The following is a 19625-nucleotide window of genomic DNA, read 5'->3' on the forward strand; positions in this document are numbered from 1 at the left end:
ATTTATTTCTTATATATAGAAATAAATTTCTTTATAAATTACTTTAACTGTCATGTCTATGTAAAATTGATAATTTATATAATTACAATGTATTTATTTATTAATTCATATTATTGTCGTTGTTTTTAGGACTTTTATGAGTTTTGAGCTTTGTGGCACTATTTTCTTTACAATTAAGCTCATTCTTATCCCCAAATTTTTAAAATATTTTTTTTTCTTTTGAGGTGAAATATGTCCTAACATTGGCAGATTTCATGAGATGAACCCTTATTTTGTCACAAAGACATGTTTCACATTAGATTGGGGAACAAAGCCTCATTCCATTTCTTGATTCCACATTGAAACAACATCTTTTGTTTGGACTGCAATGATTTGTTCCCCATTCTAAAGTGTAACTGTTGGCCATTCATCACATATATTAATTGTATGTCTTCCGCCCCCTTCCCCTGCTGCAGTGCCGAGTGGTCCGGTCGGCAACCTCACTGCTACGATCTATAGCTCTACGGCTGTAGTGATCAGCTGGGACCCTCCTCTGGAGCCCAACGGCAGAGTCTTCTACCAGCTGAGTTTGCAAGAGGCGGGAACGACCCACCCGTCCATCAACCGCACGGTCAACATCACCATCTCCAAGACCACCACAGACACCATCTACCTCTTCACCAAGCTCAGGAAGTATTTTCCCTACATCATAAAAGTCACCCCAGCAACCGGTGCGGGATCAGCTGTAAACCACACTGCAACCCTCCAACTTCGAACAGATGAAGACGGTGCTCATCATTTGCTGTATTTTACATGCACATGTATATAAAGCATGAGGGTTACTCACTGATTGTAAACTCATGATTGTGTTTTTGTGTATACTCATGATTGTGTCTTTGTGTGTCTGTGTTCTGACAGTCCCAAGCTCTCCTCCATTGCCTGGAGCTAGTAGAAATCTCTCCAGCACCTCCATCCATGTGTCGTGGTTCCCCCCAGTGGAGGCCAATGGCGAGATTATAGATTACACTGTAGTTTTACAGGGTCCTGGGGCCGTCAACAGAACCTACACCTCTGAAACGCACCTAATTCTCTCAGAACTCACTCCATTTTCAACTTACAATCTCTCCATCGCTGCGGTTACTCGCCAAGGTGTCGGCCCCTCCGTGATTATTCCACTACATACTGATGAAGCAGGTCAGAGCCATATATTTATTGCTATTCTTTTAAAGGGATAGTTCACTTTGAAATTAAATTTTGGTATGTTTTAGCTTACCTCAAGGGCATCCAAGATGTCTTTTTTTCCGCAGTAGTTTCAATTTTGATATTTTTAGGTCAAACCGTTATGGTCTGTCAGTCGTATAATGCAGGTCTATGGTCACTGTCTAAAAGAGCATGCACAGAGTCCAAATTAAAGACATTCGTTCCAATGAACTGCCGTAGACAAGGCGACATCTATTGTATATATCTATGCACCAGTCTGCGTACACGTCACACACCAGGATGCGCGCGCGCCCTCCGATCACTTGGACCTGGCTGTGTGTGGCTGTGTATAAGAGCTAAAAACGATATAAATACTGTTCATTTTTCTCACACAAACCGCTCGTTTCGTGTCTTAGGCCATCAATGTGTACTTACGATGGGGAATTGTTTTAATTTGGACTCTGTGCATGCTCTTTGAGACAGTGACTATAGACCTGCATTAAATGACTGACAGACAAGAACGGTTTGACCTAAAAATATCAAAATTGAAACTACTGCGGAAAAAAAGACACCTACATCTTGGATGCCCTTGAGGTAAGCTAAAACATACCAAAATTTAATTTCAAAGTGAACTATCCCTTTAAGTGATCTGTTAAAATCTAAATATTTGATTCTTTGCTTTGAAATTTGGAGTTTGTTTAAAATTTGAACATTTTAAACAGATCATTTGAATAGGCTGATGCTTGATCTTTGAAAGTTTAAACTTTTGTTGAACTTTAAATATTTAAGTTTTTGCTTTGGAATTTGCTTGATATTTGACATTTTTATACGAACATTTAATTTGAAGCCTGATGTTTGATCTTTGGAATTGTAAACTGTTATAAAACTTGAAATATTTTAGTCTTGGCTTTGAAATTTGATTTCTGAACTGAGAAATTTGAATGGCCTACACTGCAAATTCATACAACTACAGTTTAAATGTGCAGACTTAAAGGGATAGTTCACCCAAAAATGAAAATTCTGTCATCATTTACTCACCCTCAAGTTGTTCCAAACCTGTATGATTTCCTTTCTTCTGCTAAACACAAAAGAAGATATTTTAAAGAAGGTTGGTAATTAAACAGTTGCTGGTCCCCATTGACATCCATAGTATTTTTTTTTTCCTACTATGGAAGTCAATGGGGTCCATCAGTCGTTTGGTTACCGACTTTCTTCAAAATATCTTCTTTTGTGTTCAGCAGAAGAAAGAAAGTCATACAGGTTTGGAACAACTTGATGACAGAATTTTCATTTTTGGGTGAACTATCCCTTTAAGGTGTCTAATGTCTAATGGGACTATTTGTGTGTCCAGGTCCAATGTCTCCACCACGCAATCTGAGTATTTTTAACCACACTGCAAATTCAGTATGGCTTCACTGGGAACCTAGTCCAGAGCCAAATGGGATAATCCAGCACTACGGATTCAGAATACTCGAACTGAACACATACACGTTCAGATATCAGGTAGTGCATCTATGTACAGTATATGTGTGATTATGATCTTTGATTTTTCTCTGTGTGTAAATTAAACTCACGTGCCTCTGTCTACTCAAGAACTCATCAGATGCGTCTACACAAGCAGAACTGAGTGGCTTCAGACCTCATAATTCATATGAAATCAGTGTGTGCACATTCACTAGAGCAGGAAATGGGGATCAGTATAGCCTGCCTGTGATATTTACCACCAATGAATCAGGTAATACTCACTCACACATCCGTCCGTGTCACATGGTCCTTCAGAAATCATTCTAATATGCTGATTTGCTGCTCAAGAAAATTTTCAGGTAACACTTTAGTTTAGGTTCCAATTCTCACTATTAACATGCATATTACTAGGATTAGTGCAAAGGTCGGACTCCAAATTGTGGATGAAAGTTGAAAATGTGGATGAAAAACCATCAAGTCATGAATAGCTCCATCTATATCAGTTCGGAAAAGACTGACGAGGTCAATAGTTACATTACCTGGGCCAAGAAGTTACAGTGGAGCACACCATCAGCTGTGAGCTATCTTGCAGATGGAAAGCAGCAGCATTGCGGAGCTTCTCGGCCATCAGCGAGGTTATCACTACCATCAGCGACCCAACCCTGCGAGCCCATCTCTTCAATACCACCATACTATACCAGCATATACGGGAGTGAGACATGGTCTCTAACTAGAACAGATGAACAGAAACTCACTGGAACTGAAAGTGCAATGGAGCGAAGAATGCTCAGAGTCACTCGAAGAGAAAAGATCACAAATAAATGTTTCCAGGAGAAGTCAAGGGTGAAAGATGCGTTCACAGAGGGAAAAAGCAAAAGCAAAGATGGGCTGGGCATGTAGCTCGAATAGAGGATGATCGATGGACGCTGAAAGTGACAACGTGGTACCCCTATGACACATGTGTCAAACGGGCCTAATCCGGCCCGCCATAATATTTTATATGGCCCGCGAGAGCATATGAGTGTCTTAAAATTAGGGATGCAACGAAATTTAGGCTGCCGAAAATGTTCGGCCGAAAATAACATTTTCGTTTTTTGGCCGAAAGATACTAAAAAGCCGCCGCGCCCCTCCGTGTTCGGCGATGGCTTGACTCTGGCTCAGCGTGTTTTATGACTTTGCGTGCGAGTCCGCTTCCGAAGATGCATAACTTCTAAGCGCGTTCCGCTATGTGTGTGCGCTGTGCTCTCCGCTCCGTGTTCACAGCGCGTTCTGCTGTGTGTGTGCGCTGTGCTCTCCGCTCCGTGTTCACAGCGCGTTCTGCTGTGTGTGTGCGCTGTGCTCTCCGCTCCGTGTTCACAGCGCGTTCTGCTGTGTGTGTGCGCTGTGCTCTCCGCTCCGTGTTCACAGCGCGTTCTGCTGTGTGTGTGCGCTGTGCTCTCCGCTCCGTGTTCACAGCGCGTTCTGCTCAGTGTTCCGCAAGCAACCTCCGTGTGTGTGTGTGTGTGTGTGTGTGTGTGTGTGTTTGTGTTCCGAGCTCTGCTCACGCTCACCGGAAAGGCAAAGTCCGCTAAAAAACGTGCCGACATGAAATTTCTCTGGACTTGTTTGTTTCTTTTTGCAATAGCACTACTGTGCTGTAACATGGTGTGTATAGCCGTGCTGGCAACACTGGTAAAATTACACGAATCACGATCCTCTCGTTCTTCCTGCTCTGCTCATGCTCTGATAAAAATAGCTTTGTAGGAGTATACTTTATTTTGACAATTGGTCAAAAAATAAATCTGTTAAATCTGATTCTGCTGCATAGAACTGATTGAAGAATAACATATTGATATTTTATATTATTTTAATATAATAATATATTTATTTAAATATATTACATATATTACATAATATTTAATATAATATGTACCAGTATTATCCTTTTCACCATTTGTATCACTCCGCTTGTCCGTGTTTGCGCCACTTGCATCATTAAGCCAGTAGATGGCGACAAGTGACTGTCTTTATGAGTGAACAATTGAACTTTAAACTGATTAGTGCCAAAAACATTGATTAACTCAGGAAAGAAACAAGTTGCTGAAACCAATCTTTAATGGTAATATAAATTGCTCATTTGCCTCTGGACACAAAAAGATTGCACTGGTTTTGATTGAAATGTAACATCTATGCAAAATAATCCTTGAAAGATTTCTCATTTAAGGCCATTGCTGTTTGGAATATGTGATTGTGTATTGTCAACAATAAGCAGAAACATTCTGCATTTCCATTTTGTAGTGTGGATCATTCATTGCAACATTTATCCTCATTCTCATGTTTAAGAATCTGTTATCTTGACAAATAATTTATGCTACTGCCCACTGACATGCTTTTAAAGCTATTGTTATCCAATTTTTTTGGCCTTTAAACACCTTAAAATGCACATATGTACGTCCGAGAAATGCAAATTTTATCGGGGGAGCATGTCCCCGAACCCCCCTAACTACCTCATATTTGAATAAGCATGGTAATGAATTGCATGTGGTAATGTGTGCTGGTGTGTCTACAGTGGCAGGGCTGAATTTTTGAGCCAGTTTGCCCCTGCATATATACAATAATACATTATGCTCTGTATCAAATCATTGTTACCCAGCTCCTGATGTTTCGGGCTCATCCCCTGATGTTTTTAAAACCTAGAAACACCCCTGCAAATGCCTATACAATATTTGTAACTTGTATAAGTAATAATCAAATAAAGAGACAATATATTAACATTTTAAAAGTCTTATAGTTACAACCGGCCCTTTGAGGGCAGCCATAATGCTGAAGTGGCCCTCAGTGAAAATGAGTTTGACACCCCTGCCCTATGAGATTAAGCGACCTCTCAGACACCCGCCAACTCTATGGTCAGATTCCCTAAAGAAGAGTTTTGGCAAAACCTGGATCCCCACAGCCAGAGACAGACGCAGATGGGAGAAATTCTGTGACCTGCATCATCCACAGGAATGATTGATTACAGGCCGAATGAAAGATAACTAGGATATTGGCTGTTTATTAGTTCTTATAAAGCACATATTAATGCCTTATTCTGCATGAACATATTCTACATTCTTTAATCCTACCCAATACCTAAATTTAACAACAACCTTACTAACTATTAATATGCAGTAATTAAGAGTTTATTGAGGCAAAAGTAATAGTTAATAGTGAGAATTTGAACCTAATCTAAAGTGTGACCAAATTTCTTTCTTGACCAAAAATCCTCTTGATTTTGTAGAAACTGTGTTGCATTTTTTCAGGTTTCTTTGATAAATAGAAAGTTCAAAAGAATTTTTAACATTATAAATGTATTTTACTGTCACTTTTGATCAATTTAATGCATCATTGATTAATATAAGTATTAAATTTTTTTTAAAACATGCCAAATGTGAAAGACCTTAACCTACGGCATTAGACTGCAGTCATTTTTGATAAAAATTGCATTCTTTATTTTCAAGTGTGTTTGTTATATATCTGTGGTGTCTGTGTGTATGTTGCAGTGTCAGATTCAGTTGGAAATCTGTCCTGCTCTGGATTGGATTGGAATTCAGTGTACATGGAATGGGAGCTTCCGATTCATCCTAACGGAGAGATTCTGCACTACCTCATTCGCTCTGGCGATCTGGAGGAGGAGGCCCATCCTCTCACACTCACATACACAGTGGCGCACACTTTCACTGGCCTGTCGCCTGACGTTTTCTATGTCATCAGCGTGGCTGCAGTTAATTCAGCCGGAATAGGGGAGGAAGCCAACTGCACGGCACACACTCCACCAGAGTCAGGTCTTGTGTCATTTGGTTGCTCATGTGTATGATTAAAAAAAAACAAAAAACAATGCTAAGTACTTTGGCATGCAACTTGCTCTGCACCATTTATGCTACAGACATGATCATGCAGATTGTTTCTTTCTCTTTCTGCAGTTCCTGGTCCTCCCCAGTCGCTGACCATAATCGACGTTACCTCTGACAGTGTATCTCTAAGCTGGAAACATCCCGTCCATCTTCCTGGTCTTCTGCAGGGTTTTAATGTAGAAATTAAGCAATTGGCAAGAAATTGCGAGCAAAAGCAGCCCGTGGAGTCCTGCGTGGAGAGTGAACTTGTGGAGTGGGTTGAAGGACAAACCAGCGGAGTCACACTTTCCCCTCTGCTCAAATATAGAGAGTATCGTATGAGAGTGGTGGCGTTCACCAGGGCTGGGGCCGGAGAACCCTCAGAGTGGATCCACACACAGACGCTCGCAGGAAGTATGTTACACCTGTGTGCTTATATACATTCTCATAAAAAAACTGAATCACAAATGAGACCGAAATGTTTTCATCTCAAATGTTTCTCCTTGACGACAACTTGAGAATTTTGCATGAATCTCCTTCTCAGATGTTTCCCTTGAGAAAAAGATCCCAACAATGTCAGATCTCAAACTCAAAAACTCTTCAGAAACATTTATCATTAAATTCTTTCAAAGCACTAACCGTATTAATTTGGATTCTATAGTCTCACTGTATGTCTGCAATTCTATTATGTCAGGTTTTTGAGGCAAAGTTGATGCTTAATTTTGTTCAATTCAAATGATCACATTTCTGTAATTGAATTTTTCTTATAAAAATATAGGAATATATAGATAAAAATATTATATAAATATATATTTATTGAGAGTTATATGCATACTATATTTATATAAATGCAATTTTGTAATGAAATTTTTAGAACGTTTTTCTAATAAACTAAAATATAAATATGTATATTCATTGATTGATTAATATAAAATAGAATTATTTAAATGTAATTTTGCAATTTAATTTTTTTTTTCCAGAATGTGTCTATAGTTTCTAAAAAACAAAAAATATAAATATATATAAAATATATATTTATTGATTGAGAAATATATATTTATATGAATGTGTAGAAAAGATATAAAACATTATCTAGAGGTCATACATTATTATTTCTCTTGTTTTCCCAAAATAATCAGCAAGATAACTTGATGTATCAGTATTTTTGTTAATGACTTTTGTTATTTTGAGAAAATTAGAGAAAGTAAGAAAGGAAAGTAATAATGCATGACCTAACCTCTGTGCATTACCTTCATTGAGTTTAATACATCATTAATCTTTCAATTCTGTTTTGACGCTTCTATGAGATTTCCGCAGTATGCAGGTATCTTGTGAATCAGCTACGTTCTCACAGCTTTAGTTCCATACTGAAAATAAATGGACTGTTGTTTAAGCTCTGCCCAATCCATTAACTTTGATTGAAGACATCTCAAGATCAGCATATTTTCCACACATTTTTGAGCATTTGCCTTTTGCAAAGAGCATCACGACTATGTACACTTGCAGCTTAAAGGGAACCTTCATTAAGCCTCCTGAGCTATTGAGCAATAAAATGTTCCTCTGGGTTGTCACATACATATAGCATAACAACAAAATAGCCCCAGCTCTTTATCTCTACCTCTTTACGTTAGACCCTGATGCCCCTCCTGGTGCCATCTCACTGGTTCCTTCTGCCACTGGGTTAAAGATTGAGTGGGACGAACCATTGGTCATCTCCGGGCCCACCTCATACATCATTGACATCACTGCTGTGAGTTCATAAACCTTCGAAATCTTGTTCATCTGTTCACTTTCTGATAGTTTCTGCTTCAATTTCTCTTTGTTTTCTTGCAGCTGGACGGTTTGGGATATAACATTAGCTTAGTGCGGTATTCAGATGAGATCAGGACGGTGGTTGCTGGGAACCTGACTGCATTTACCCTGTACTCCATTACCATCACCGCCTTCACAGGGCAGCTTTCCAACGCTCGCAGAGACGGAAAAGCATCTGAACCCGTACTCGTCAGAACCCTGGAGGATGGTGAGGACGTTTGAGCATGCTTGTTTCTCAGATACTTATTTGCGCTACGTGTGACATTTACGGTTGTGTTTTCCAGAGCCCAAAGATCCTCCCCAAAATTTGTCATTGACGGTCATTCCAGAGGAAGTGACACGTGTATATCTAACATTCTCTCCACCGGATGAGCCGAATGGAAACATCAGTTCCTACCATGCCGCCATCTACCGCAACGGACAACTGGATTTCTACATCAACAGCCTGTCTGTGATCAGCAACCCTAATAACACCATGACGGCCATTATAGATGGACTGAAGGGTGGATTCAATTACAGCATAAGGGTAGGAAACTAAAACCAACTTTGTTGGTGTTTTCATACTTGGTTTGATTGCTTGGTTCAACTCCAGCTTCTTCGCCTGTAAGCACAGGTCTCTTTCTTTTTCATACTGAACTGTGGTACGTTTGCATCATCTAATATCTAATATTACCACACCACTAGCGGAAGCTATTTCAAATCGTATCTAAGTAACAACAGAGAATGCTGCACCAAAAATGGAAAGCAATATTTGCATCACTCTTTTTAATCATGTTAGAACTCAAATATTGCTTGCACAAAATGGTACTTGTAGTTGTTTGTTGACTTTCACAATTAGGCCAAATGCATTTGTTTTTTACTTGTTGCAGATAGCAGCCGTGAACGGAGCTGGTTTAGGCCCAAGTTCTGAGGTTCATGTCACCACCGGTGTGAAAGGTATGAGAAAACATAATACTCGAGTAAATCAGCTGCTCTATTTTGTTGACTGTGACTTTAAGATCCTGATGGGTTTATTTAGCACCACCCAAGCCAACAAGGACGCCACGGGCTGCTCTGAACAATGCTGGTGTCGTCATCGCAACCTCCAAGACCATCACAATTGAGATGCCTGAATGTTTCTTCACTGATGACCATGGACCAATCCAAAAAGTCCAGGTCATAGTTTCTGAACCAGCAGGTATTAAAATCTGACATTTAACACTATATATATATATATATACATACAGCATTATTGGGAAAAACTAATCCAATTCACAATATAGCAATAATGTCAACAAGCACAAGAAGCCATGTTTATGAGATTTTTTTTAAAGAAATGAATACTTTTATTCAGCAAGGATGCATTAAATTGATCAAAAGTGACAGTAAAGACATTTAAAATGTTAAAAAAGAGCTTGAATAATTAAAAAAAAATGCTGTTTTCAAAAAAACTTCGATTCGTATCACGATTTATTTAAATCTTACCCTTTAGTTTATGTGCTATATACAGCTACACACACAGAGGCGTTGTATTGTGAACATTAGAGTATGTTTGTACAGTACAATATGTTCATAATTTATTTAAAAACAAAATATGTATAGTAAAATTATTTTATTGGAGGGTTTATTGTTAAATTGTTGCTCTAATGTTGATGCAGTGATGGACTACGGTAATCTGTCCAACTGGAAGAGTGTTTTCCACCAACCTACCGCTCCGTACCTGACCGACGAGGGCTTCTTGAACCCAGGCTGCTTTAAGAAATCAGAGCGCATGAGCACAAACACTAACACATACACCATAGGAGCAGATGAGGGCTGCCTGTCTGAAGATGCCAAGACTCTTTGCAACGGACCCCTCAAACCCCAAACACATTATGTGTGAGAGACATATGCACACACGACTAAACTGGGTTGTAAATATCCTAATCCAGGAATCTTTTTAACCTGTTCTTTACTGTTTATTTTTGTATTGTAGGTTCAAATTTCGGGCGACAAACATCCGTGGGCAGTACACAGACTCTGAGTACTCAGAGAGGGTCAGAACGGCAGGTATGGACGCAGTTGCTATAAACTAATGTTACAGTATTAATCCACCAAGAACTACTGATTTCTCACTTACATTTACCCTTTTTCCTCTCTGATTTTCATTCTTGCAGTATTCTGTTGTATATACTTTCAGTTAAAGGGATAGTTCACCCAAAAATGAAAATTCTGCCATTGTTTACCATCGAATGGACTTTTATGATCCTCTTACGGTGCTTTTTTATTTTAAAGCTTGGCAGCCCCAGTCCTTATTCACTTTCATTATTTAAAATATATATAGTTTTCCATTGAAGAAAGAATGTCATACAGATTTGAAACAATTTTAGGGTGATTAAATGATGTCACTTCCTCTGATATTTAAATTTTTGGGTAAACTATTCATATATAGTTCTTTAACTCACTAAACTTTTAGTTTTTATTTATTGCTTATTACTAATTATATTTTCTTTAGTATTGTACTTTTTATTGTACACTTTCCCCTCAAACCTTTTAAAATAGAAATATCGTTATATTGCCTTATGATATTTCTGTTTGCACTTCTCTTATTATTGCTACTTTTATTCATCAAGGATGCATTAAATTGATAAAAAGTGACAGTAAAGGCATTTATAATGTTACAAAAGAGTTCTATTTCAAATAAATGATGTTCTTTTGAACTTTCTATTCATGTTTCCACAAAAATATTAAGCAGCACAACTGTTTTCAACGTTGATAATAATAAGGAATGTTTCTTGAGCAGCAAATCAGCATTTTAGAATTTCTGAAGGATCATGTGACTCTGAAAACTGGAGTAATGATGCTGAAAAATCAGCTTTGCATCCAGGATTAAATAACATTACAAATATATTAAAGTAGAAAACAGTTTACTAACAATTTACTAGATTTTTGATTAAATAAATGTGAACAAATACTGCTTCTTCTGCATATAAATATTGAATTTGATTTCAGATGACCATCTGCTAACCAGAGATGAACAGATCATTCTTGGTGTCCTGCTGTCATTTTTCCTGGCATTGTTTTTCATTCTGATTATTTACGGATCTGTGAGGTATTGTAAATAGAGGCTCAACAATATACTCATAGTATTTCCCAAAAAGCCTCAGTTTTTTCCTGGTTTAACAACTAGACTCACTCTCACTCTGATCCCAGGATCCACCGCAGGCAGAAGGAAGGTGGGACGTACTCTCCACGCGAGGCTGAGATTATCGAGACAAAGTTCAAGCTGGATCAGCTCATTGCAGTGGCCGACCTGGATCTCAAAGAGGACAAGATTAACCGGTGAGATATCATACACTGTACATGAGCAGTGGGCTTTAGTTACATGTGGATAATATGTGCTTTAATCTGCACTTTCTGACTCACTAATTCCATCATTTGACTCACACACTCATTCATTCTTTCACTCATACACTTTCACTAATCCAATCAAACACCAAACACACTTACTCACTATCCTCTGTTCTCAGGTACTCCTCCTTTTTCTTTAGAAGGAAGGAGATTTTTGTCATCCAGTAAGTAGACAGTGATGTTGGTGTTTAGCTGATGCATGACATTACAAGTATTTTTATTCGTTTTAAATGTAAACGTTTTATTTTCCCAGTCGCATGTTGTGCTGTTGGTTCCTGGCTTTGAATCTGTTTTATTATGAATGACTTTGCCAGAGTAAATGATCTCCCTTGCCAGAATTTGTGGCTGTTCGGTTTCATATTTCTGCTCTGCAGCTCTGCTCTGCTTTGTGTATTTCTGCCTGAAAGATCAATCGGAGTGACTCTCCGATTCGTTTTATGTTTGTGTGCCTTCGTCTAATTAGATCGTGTAGTGAACTTCACTCAGATTCATTTCTTATTTATCAATGGATTTGAAAAAGTAACCTAATTTTTTCAGTCCAAGGCCAATTTCATAATATTTCTCTACTGTCTAATGTTCCAGGCTGCTAAGTTACAGGAAATCTCTCAAGTAAGTGAAGGAGACTTTATGGATTGATTGATATTTTCCTCATTTCCCTATTTTTAGCCCTTATTTATTTGTCTAGTATCATTCAATAAGCAAGTCCCAAAGACAGATGATTATTACCCTTTACCACCTGCTCTTTAGTCTTTTGTGGTTTGTTTAGAGATCATAAGATACATATTCTGTAGAAATAATGCGTGTTGCTGTGGTAATAATTAAAAAAATATGATTATTTATGATTTTGTGGGTATTTTCATGCTCTCTTTATTGCTCTCTAACACATTTGCAGGCCAATCAGTAAGAAATCATTTCTTCAGCATGTGGAAGATCTTTGTGCCAACGACAATGCCAAGTTTCAGGAGGAGTTTGCTGTAAGTTTTAGTGTTAAATGTGTGTGTAGGTGGGTGAGAGAGAAAGAAAGCCCTAGTGAACTGTAAAATGAGTTTCAGTGACACATCATTCTGATTGGGCACGTAGTGTTATGTGCTCAGTGGTGTATGTCTTTCTAGAAAATCTATTCCGTGATTGATTCATTTTCTTTCTTAACCTTTTCTACGATGTGTTTCAGGAGTTGCCGAAGTTGCTTCAGGATCTGGCCACTTCAGATGCTGACCTTCCCTGGAATCGCTCCAAAAATCGCTTCACAAACATTAAACCATGTATGGAAAATTTTGAATTCTGTCATTGTTTAGTAGCTCTTATGTCGTTTCAAACCTGTATGACCTTTTTGTTCTGTGCAAGACAAAAGGAGACGTTTAAGAAAATGTAAACGCTGCAGTATCCCATAATTAAACAATACAATGATTACATGGTGTCAAGCTCCAAAAAGGACATAAAAGCACCTCAGACGTATCCCATATGACTTTTGTGCTACTCTATCATTCAAAGTTTGGGGTCAGTATGATTTTTTTACTTTCACTTAAGCTGACCAAAGTTGCTTTTACTTGATGATACAGTAAAAACAGTAATATTGTGAAGTAATATTACAATTTAAAATTGAAAATTAAACTGTTTATTAACGGAATTTATTCCTGTGATGCAAAGCTGTAGATAGATAGATAGATAGATAGATAGATAGATAGATAGATAGATAGATAGATAGATAGACATATGGTAGGTTTGCATAAGGAACAGATGTTCTTAGCTGAGAATTTTCAACAAATCTTCTCAACTTTAAATATGTAAATACTATCTTCTACAAATAATCATGTCACAGAGTTTTCATGGCTTCAGAAAAATTGGATTGCTGTGAAGTCATATGGACTACTTTTATAGTTCTTTTATAAAGCTTTTTTTGTCATTTGGGGTGCAATATAATTTATGCTACAGTATATGAAAAAAAACCGTCTCCGTTACTCAGAATATTTGTATTTTTGTTCTATGAAAGTCATGCAGGTTCTGATCGACATGAGGGTAAGAACATGCTGACAGAATTTTCATTTTAAAACTTACCAGGCTTTCTTTATACAAACATTGTTAACACATATTTTAACACGTCTTTTTTAGATAACAATAACCGAGTGAAGTTACTGTCTGAGCCAGGAATGCCGGGGTCTGACTACGTCAATGCCAGCTTCGTCTCTGTAAGCGCTTGAGACCGGCCCACATATCAGCTGTCTCTCCTTTTATACTGCGGCACAACTTTAATTGAATTGGCCTAAACTCCTGTTCTGTTTTGTCTTGTCTCTGTGTCTCAGGGCTATCTGTGTCCTAATGAGTTTATAGCCACTCAGGGTCCTCTGCCTAGTACTGTCGCAGACTTCTGGAGGATGATCTGGGAGACGGGGACCAAAACCATCGTCATGCTCACTCAATGCTTTGAGAAGGGCAGGGTGTGTATGAGTGTTTAAATAGAACATATATACACATATATTATGTAAACAAAACTTTTATATCAGATGCGATTAATCACGATTAATCGATTTGACGCCACTACTTGTTTGTTTATTTATTTAATGTATAAAACCCATTTTATACAGTGACAAATATAATCTTGGAAAATGTTTCTCTGGAAAATAATTGCTTTCTTTTAATTTTCTAGCCACCATTACAGTGTTGTTTGATGTATAAACCTTAAGAGAAACTTAAAACCAGTTAATAGCTTGAAATTTCCTGTAAGTCTTTAGTAAACAGTAATAATATCAGATTTGATTTGATAATAATGTATTTATTTAAGTAATTTTTATTATTTGTTTATTTTTTCACATTTTTTGCACTATTTTTACTCTTCAGAGTGTATAATATGTAGTATACTGTTAATTCAGACTTTTATCCGTATTAATTTAATTTTACCTGAAAAGTAATTAGTTAATTCCATATGAATAATTTACATCTAAATACTACATGTGAAGGTTTGACAGTGATCTGCTGAAATATATGCGTTAACTTACAAGTAATGTGGCTGTATGTTTCAGATCCGTTGTCATCAGTACTGGCCAGAGGACAATAAACCCGTCACTGTTTTTGCTGATATCATAATCACTAAACTCACAGAGGACGTGCGCCCTGATTGGACGATCCGGGCGCTCAGAGTGGAGAGGGTAAAACAATGTGCATCTTTACATTGTCATTTTTATCTTTCAGCTCAACTACTGTCATAGCAGAACAACAGTTTAAGAGTTTAAGTTGCCAAAATTGCAAGCTGGTTAAATTTACACATCCAGTTAAATGGCATCCAGTTTAATTGAAAGAAAACTCTGTTGCCCCTGGAGTAATGAGGTTTCTTGACACACTTCAGGTCTGTGGATACATACTTGAGTATTTTTGTGGCCTTACTCTGAGTCCTAACAATGCACAGCAACACATACACACAGAAGTGGGTGGTTAGATGGATAATTAGTCCCCAAGGACACATTTAGCCCTTCCTCTCTCTCTCTCTCTTTCTCTCTCCAGCATGGCAACTACATGATTGTTCACCATTTCAACTACACCTCATGGCCAGAACACGGCGTTCCGGAGTCCAGCTCCACACTCATCCAGTTTGTCAAAGCGGTCCGCTCCAACAGAGGCCATGAAAACACAACCATCGTTGTCCACTGCAGGTGTGTGCTATCTGAGGTCTTGAAGCTTTTCTCTACAGTCTGCTTCCATTTTTATGTTTGAGCTGATTCGGACTGCATGGAAGCCCTTTTTTTTTTTGCCTCAGAATAAAAGTTAAAGCTAATTACAACTTAATTTCTTTATTTTTTCAGAAGTTTCTTAGCCTGGCTAACATCAGACCTCGTCTCATTGAGACGTGGTCTGGGAACCACATGTTCATTTTCTCGTATTTGAGGCGTGGTTTACGAATGCCCAGAGCCGTTTATTGGGCGCTACAAATGTCTATCAAATGCACCTGTATGTAGCTCATAGCCAATCGTTTCAGTTATACCAGATGACGTATGTAGAGCGACTGAAATTCGACGAGGAAGAAGACGAAATAAACTTGCGTTCTAAACTACTTAGAACACTATCTAAGGCTGCATCGAAAGGTAACTTCGCTTCTGATGCCATGTTGGATCCATAGATATAAACAAACTGCTTCGGTGTGTCGCATAGACGTCGTCATCGTCTTGCTGCTCCCTCCCCGTTCTGTGATTGGTTCCCTTTTTGAGGGGAAAATCTGGTCCATGGTGTCCAGGCTGCCTAGCAGTGTGAATAAAATCGCGCTGCACGCAAGGCAGCATGGGGAAACCCAGGCTAGAAGTTTCTAGTATTTGCAACTTTATATTCACAATTTGACTTATGACTACTACTTTATTTCTCATAATTGTCTCTACTTCTGCTTTGTCTCACAATGTGTCTTTTCTTTAAACTATTCTTATTTATAAACTCACAATTACCTTTTTATTATTTTTTTATTTTATTTATCTGAGGCAAAAATAGGCTTCTACAAAACTGACCAGTGTTTTCTTATTATCAATGAGATACTATTATAGATTTTATTTATAGTCTTTTCTGTTTTGATTTTAACAATTTTTTGTAAATTAGTTTTTGTATAATAAGAACGTTTTCCTGAGCAACTAGCTGAAATAAAAATTTTTTTTTTTTTTTTTTGGATTTCAGTTAACTTTTGTTTTATTTCAAGTAAAAAAAAAAGGTTGACAAAAAGGTTTCATGGTTGTAGTTTAACATGTTTATAGATATTATGTATTAATATCTAATGTGTGTATGTGCAGTGCTGGTGTGGGCAGGACTGGGGTGTTTATAGCCCTGGATCATCTCATTCAGCATTTGAGGGATCATGACTTTGTGGATATATATGGCCTGGTCGCAGAACTGCGCAGTGAGAGGATGTGCATGGTGCAAAACCTGGTAAACCCATTAAAAAACTGAGATTTCATTTGATCTTGCAAAAGTAGTTGTGTAAACTAGTGTGAGAAGATCATTTTTCAGATGTTGATATCCGCCTCTCTCTCTATCTCTCTCTCAGGCTCAGTACATGTTTCTGCATCAAAGCACTCTGGATCTGCTCTCTGCAAAAGGAAACAGTCAGTCCATTTGGTTTGTAAATTACTCCGCTCTGGAGAAGATGGACTCCCTGGATGCGATGGAGGGTAAAATATATCCTACAATCAATGCCTTGTGCAGTGCGATTAAAGCTGGTGGTTAAAGATCTCTGTCATTCTTTTCTCTCGTCTTGATGGAACCGTATTTTGTCACGTTTGTTCTCTCAGGTGATGTAGAACTGGAGTGGGAAGAGACGACAATGTAAAAGGGACACTTGCGTTCTGTCACTTTGTTGGTTGTGAAGGAGACATGGAGACTCATGGAATCCATACACAGATGCTGGGACTTTGGAGCTTGGGGCCAAACACTGAGCAAAGGATAAAACGAGGAATAGAAGTGATTCAGAAGCAAACTCAAATATTCTCGCCTAAATGGATTGACTCTGGCTCACAATCTCTCATTTACATCCAGGAGACACTCTCATCCGTCAAAGTTTTTTTCTTGTCCAGTTCTTGTCCAACTTCTGTAATTATTTTATCTCTACCTACTGTAGAATATAGGCACTACCTACTTCAACAGAATGGAATCAAAATGGATCAAACTTCAAAATTATGTGTTCTGGAGAAAGTACGAATATTCAGCAGCCAGGAGGAAGAAACTAGTTTTTTTATGTCCTGTAGTCAGATGTATTATTAAATGCAATTATTAGGAAAGAGAGTCATTAAGAATATATTGATACTGGTTCCAAAACGATGATTCTTTTGGTCATTTTTTTGGTCAGATTATTTCAGCAGAAGAGTCTTATTATTCAGATAGAACATGAACAAATGCCTCCTTTTATTCTTCCTTACTCCAAGAATGAAAACTATCATGTTCACACGTCCACATCAACGGACAATAACTTAGTCGCATAGATTTTGAAAATCTGTTGATGTTTTATCGTTCATCAGCTGGAAAAAATCGCCATGAAGGACTATTTTACTAAAACTATTTTAGCGTCCACATCAACAGACAATGATGTTTAATATAAGTTCGAGATAAAGCCTTTACTGTGCTTGATTTGCGTTCTTTGAAGCTAATCGCAGCGCGCGCTTTAGTGTCTGGTGGATTTTGATTGGCTGTCAATATTTTACCTTCAACGTAACTTGAACGCCGTGATCCCAACAATACCATTCCGCCGCGTCGTATAGTTGTGGTCTGGTTTGGACTTTAGAACGGTTTTTAAAACCTTGTGGTTATAGTTATCGTTCTTGGCGTGAATTGGACATTAGTCTAGATAGTTTGAGAGGCCTGACATGAATGATATTTACCCACAATGGGGGGAAACCTGCACTTGTTTTATACGAAAGTTGTGTCGTGTATGTCTGACTAAAGTTTTTCTAATCAATAACTGTGAAGTTTGAAAGAAATATCTTTCACACGGCATCTCTTCTCTATCATCTCTGAAGTTTCGAACAATGGTGCTTTTTAGTTATTAATTCAGTTGGAATCCTTTTTTTACAATCCTTAACTTTATTTGTTAATTCTTTTGTAAATAACTTTATAGGCTAAGTCGTTCATTTTTCTTTTATTGCTTCATTTGTTCATGTTTGTTACGAACTGCTCTGAGACACAAAGGTTGAGGATCCAAATGCAGTTTATTCGAGTAATACGTAATACAGAATCGTAATCAAACACAGGCAAATAGTCAAGCACAGGAAGGCAGTCCAAAGTCCAAACAAACAAACAGGGGTCAGAGGCAAAAAGGGAATCCAAGGCCCCGTTTACACGTACATGGTTATTTTGAAAAACGGAGACATTTCCCTTTGGTTGTGCCCCTTGTTTACACGCAAACGGAGAATTCGCCTCTGAAACCGATTCTTTCTAAAAACTACGGCCAGAGTGGAGATTTTGGAAAACTCTGTTTGCACGTTTGCATGTAAACTTTAGGCAGTCGACGTCACAGTATGCAACAGAACTTGCACTGCGTCAAAGGTGCGAACTATATTTTCGGGATTCTGATTGGCTAACATGGGCTTGAGCTTCTCGTTACACTGCCACCTACAGGTTTGGCATGCTCTTGACGGCATATACACGGGTTTGTGTAAACGAACACTTTTCTGAAAACGGAGAGGGTGAAATGTCCATTTATGAAAATAACCGGCCACATGTAAACGTAGCCCAAGAAACTGGCAAAAATCCAAGAACCAAGAGACAATGAAACCAGGGAGAATGCTCAGAAATGCAGTATAAACACTAAACAAGACTTCACAGATAATCAATGAGAAAACCAGGCTTATATGGGGTGAGCTAAACAAGATGAGACACAGGTGAATGTGATAATGGATGAAGAGTCTGGGCAGTGAGTTATGGGAAATGTAGTTTGTGGGGAATGACAATAGTCTTATGTGGAGTGCCCTCTGGTGGCTCTCAAGGGCATTCCAGCTGGTGACCCTTACAATGTTACACAGGTAGGCTACTGAGAGCAAACCAACATTTGTTATCTCACAAAATTGTAAAGCTCTTTCAGAAGTTATCCTTCTTTTGCATAAATTATTATCAAGCCAAATGAGTGTCAGGAGATGAATTTGTTGTGTGTGTATTTGGAAATCAACAGTATTTGTGTTTTGAAATAAATATATATTTTTCTTCTGAAGATCACTGTAGATATTTTTTACTCTAGAGCTGGGCGATTTTTCCTTTTATAAAAAACTCGATTTGTTTTCTAGTCGTGATGTCGTGAAGCATCGAGGGCTGCGCCGCAGGGAGCGTGCTACGGAAACCCTGAAGGAAGATTTGACGAATGCTAAATTTATGTATTGTACTCCGTACTACACTGAAGAGGGGGAGAAAAAAAATCGATTTTTTGAAAATATGAATCGATTTGACCTACCAACTCGATTTTTTAATCAAATCGATTTTTTTTCCTGATTGTTCAATTTT

At 38.0% G+C, this 19625-nt stretch overlaps 1 protein-coding gene across 1 annotated transcript in view; it reads left to right on the forward strand.

Annotated features, from left to right (window-relative positions):
• ptprq (protein tyrosine phosphatase receptor type Q) overlaps positions 1 to 19276 on the forward strand; it is a gene marked incomplete at its 5' end in the record, with an annotated part of 65553 nt that extends 46277 nt beyond the window's left edge. The window contains 25 exons of the mRNA XM_081372841.1: positions 456 to 767; positions 898 to 1173; positions 2531 to 2682; positions 2773 to 2914; positions 6162 to 6443; positions 6582 to 6905; positions 8123 to 8241; positions 8325 to 8511; positions 8588 to 8829; positions 9173 to 9239; positions 9322 to 9480; positions 9941 to 10160; positions 10258 to 10331; positions 11274 to 11373; positions 11475 to 11603; positions 12255 to 12281; positions 12565 to 12646; positions 12844 to 12934; positions 13782 to 13858; positions 13973 to 14107; positions 14690 to 14815; positions 15168 to 15316; positions 16433 to 16568; positions 16687 to 16810; positions 16931 to 19276. Coding sequence (XP_081228967.1) covers positions 456 to 767; positions 898 to 1173; positions 2531 to 2682; positions 2773 to 2914; positions 6162 to 6443; positions 6582 to 6905; positions 8123 to 8241; positions 8325 to 8511; positions 8588 to 8829; positions 9173 to 9239; positions 9322 to 9480; positions 9941 to 10160; positions 10258 to 10331; positions 11274 to 11373; positions 11475 to 11603; positions 12255 to 12281; positions 12565 to 12646; positions 12844 to 12934; positions 13782 to 13858; positions 13973 to 14107; positions 14690 to 14815; positions 15168 to 15316; positions 16433 to 16568; positions 16687 to 16810; positions 16931 to 16968 — 3770 coding nt within the window. The 3' untranslated portion in view covers positions 16969 to 19276. The remainder of the gene's footprint in view (positions 1 to 455; positions 768 to 897; positions 1174 to 2530; positions 2683 to 2772; positions 2915 to 6161; positions 6444 to 6581; positions 6906 to 8122; positions 8242 to 8324; positions 8512 to 8587; positions 8830 to 9172; positions 9240 to 9321; positions 9481 to 9940; positions 10161 to 10257; positions 10332 to 11273; positions 11374 to 11474; positions 11604 to 12254; positions 12282 to 12564; positions 12647 to 12843; positions 12935 to 13781; positions 13859 to 13972; positions 14108 to 14689; positions 14816 to 15167; positions 15317 to 16432; positions 16569 to 16686; positions 16811 to 16930) is intronic.
• Positions 19277 to 19625: the final 349 nt, after the last annotated feature.

The sequence above is a fragment of the Scardinius erythrophthalmus genome (assembly GCF_964197995.2).
Source record: "Scardinius erythrophthalmus genome assembly, chromosome: 8".
Classification (NCBI taxonomy): Eukaryota; Metazoa; Chordata; class Actinopteri; order Cypriniformes; family Leuciscidae; genus Scardinius; species Scardinius erythrophthalmus.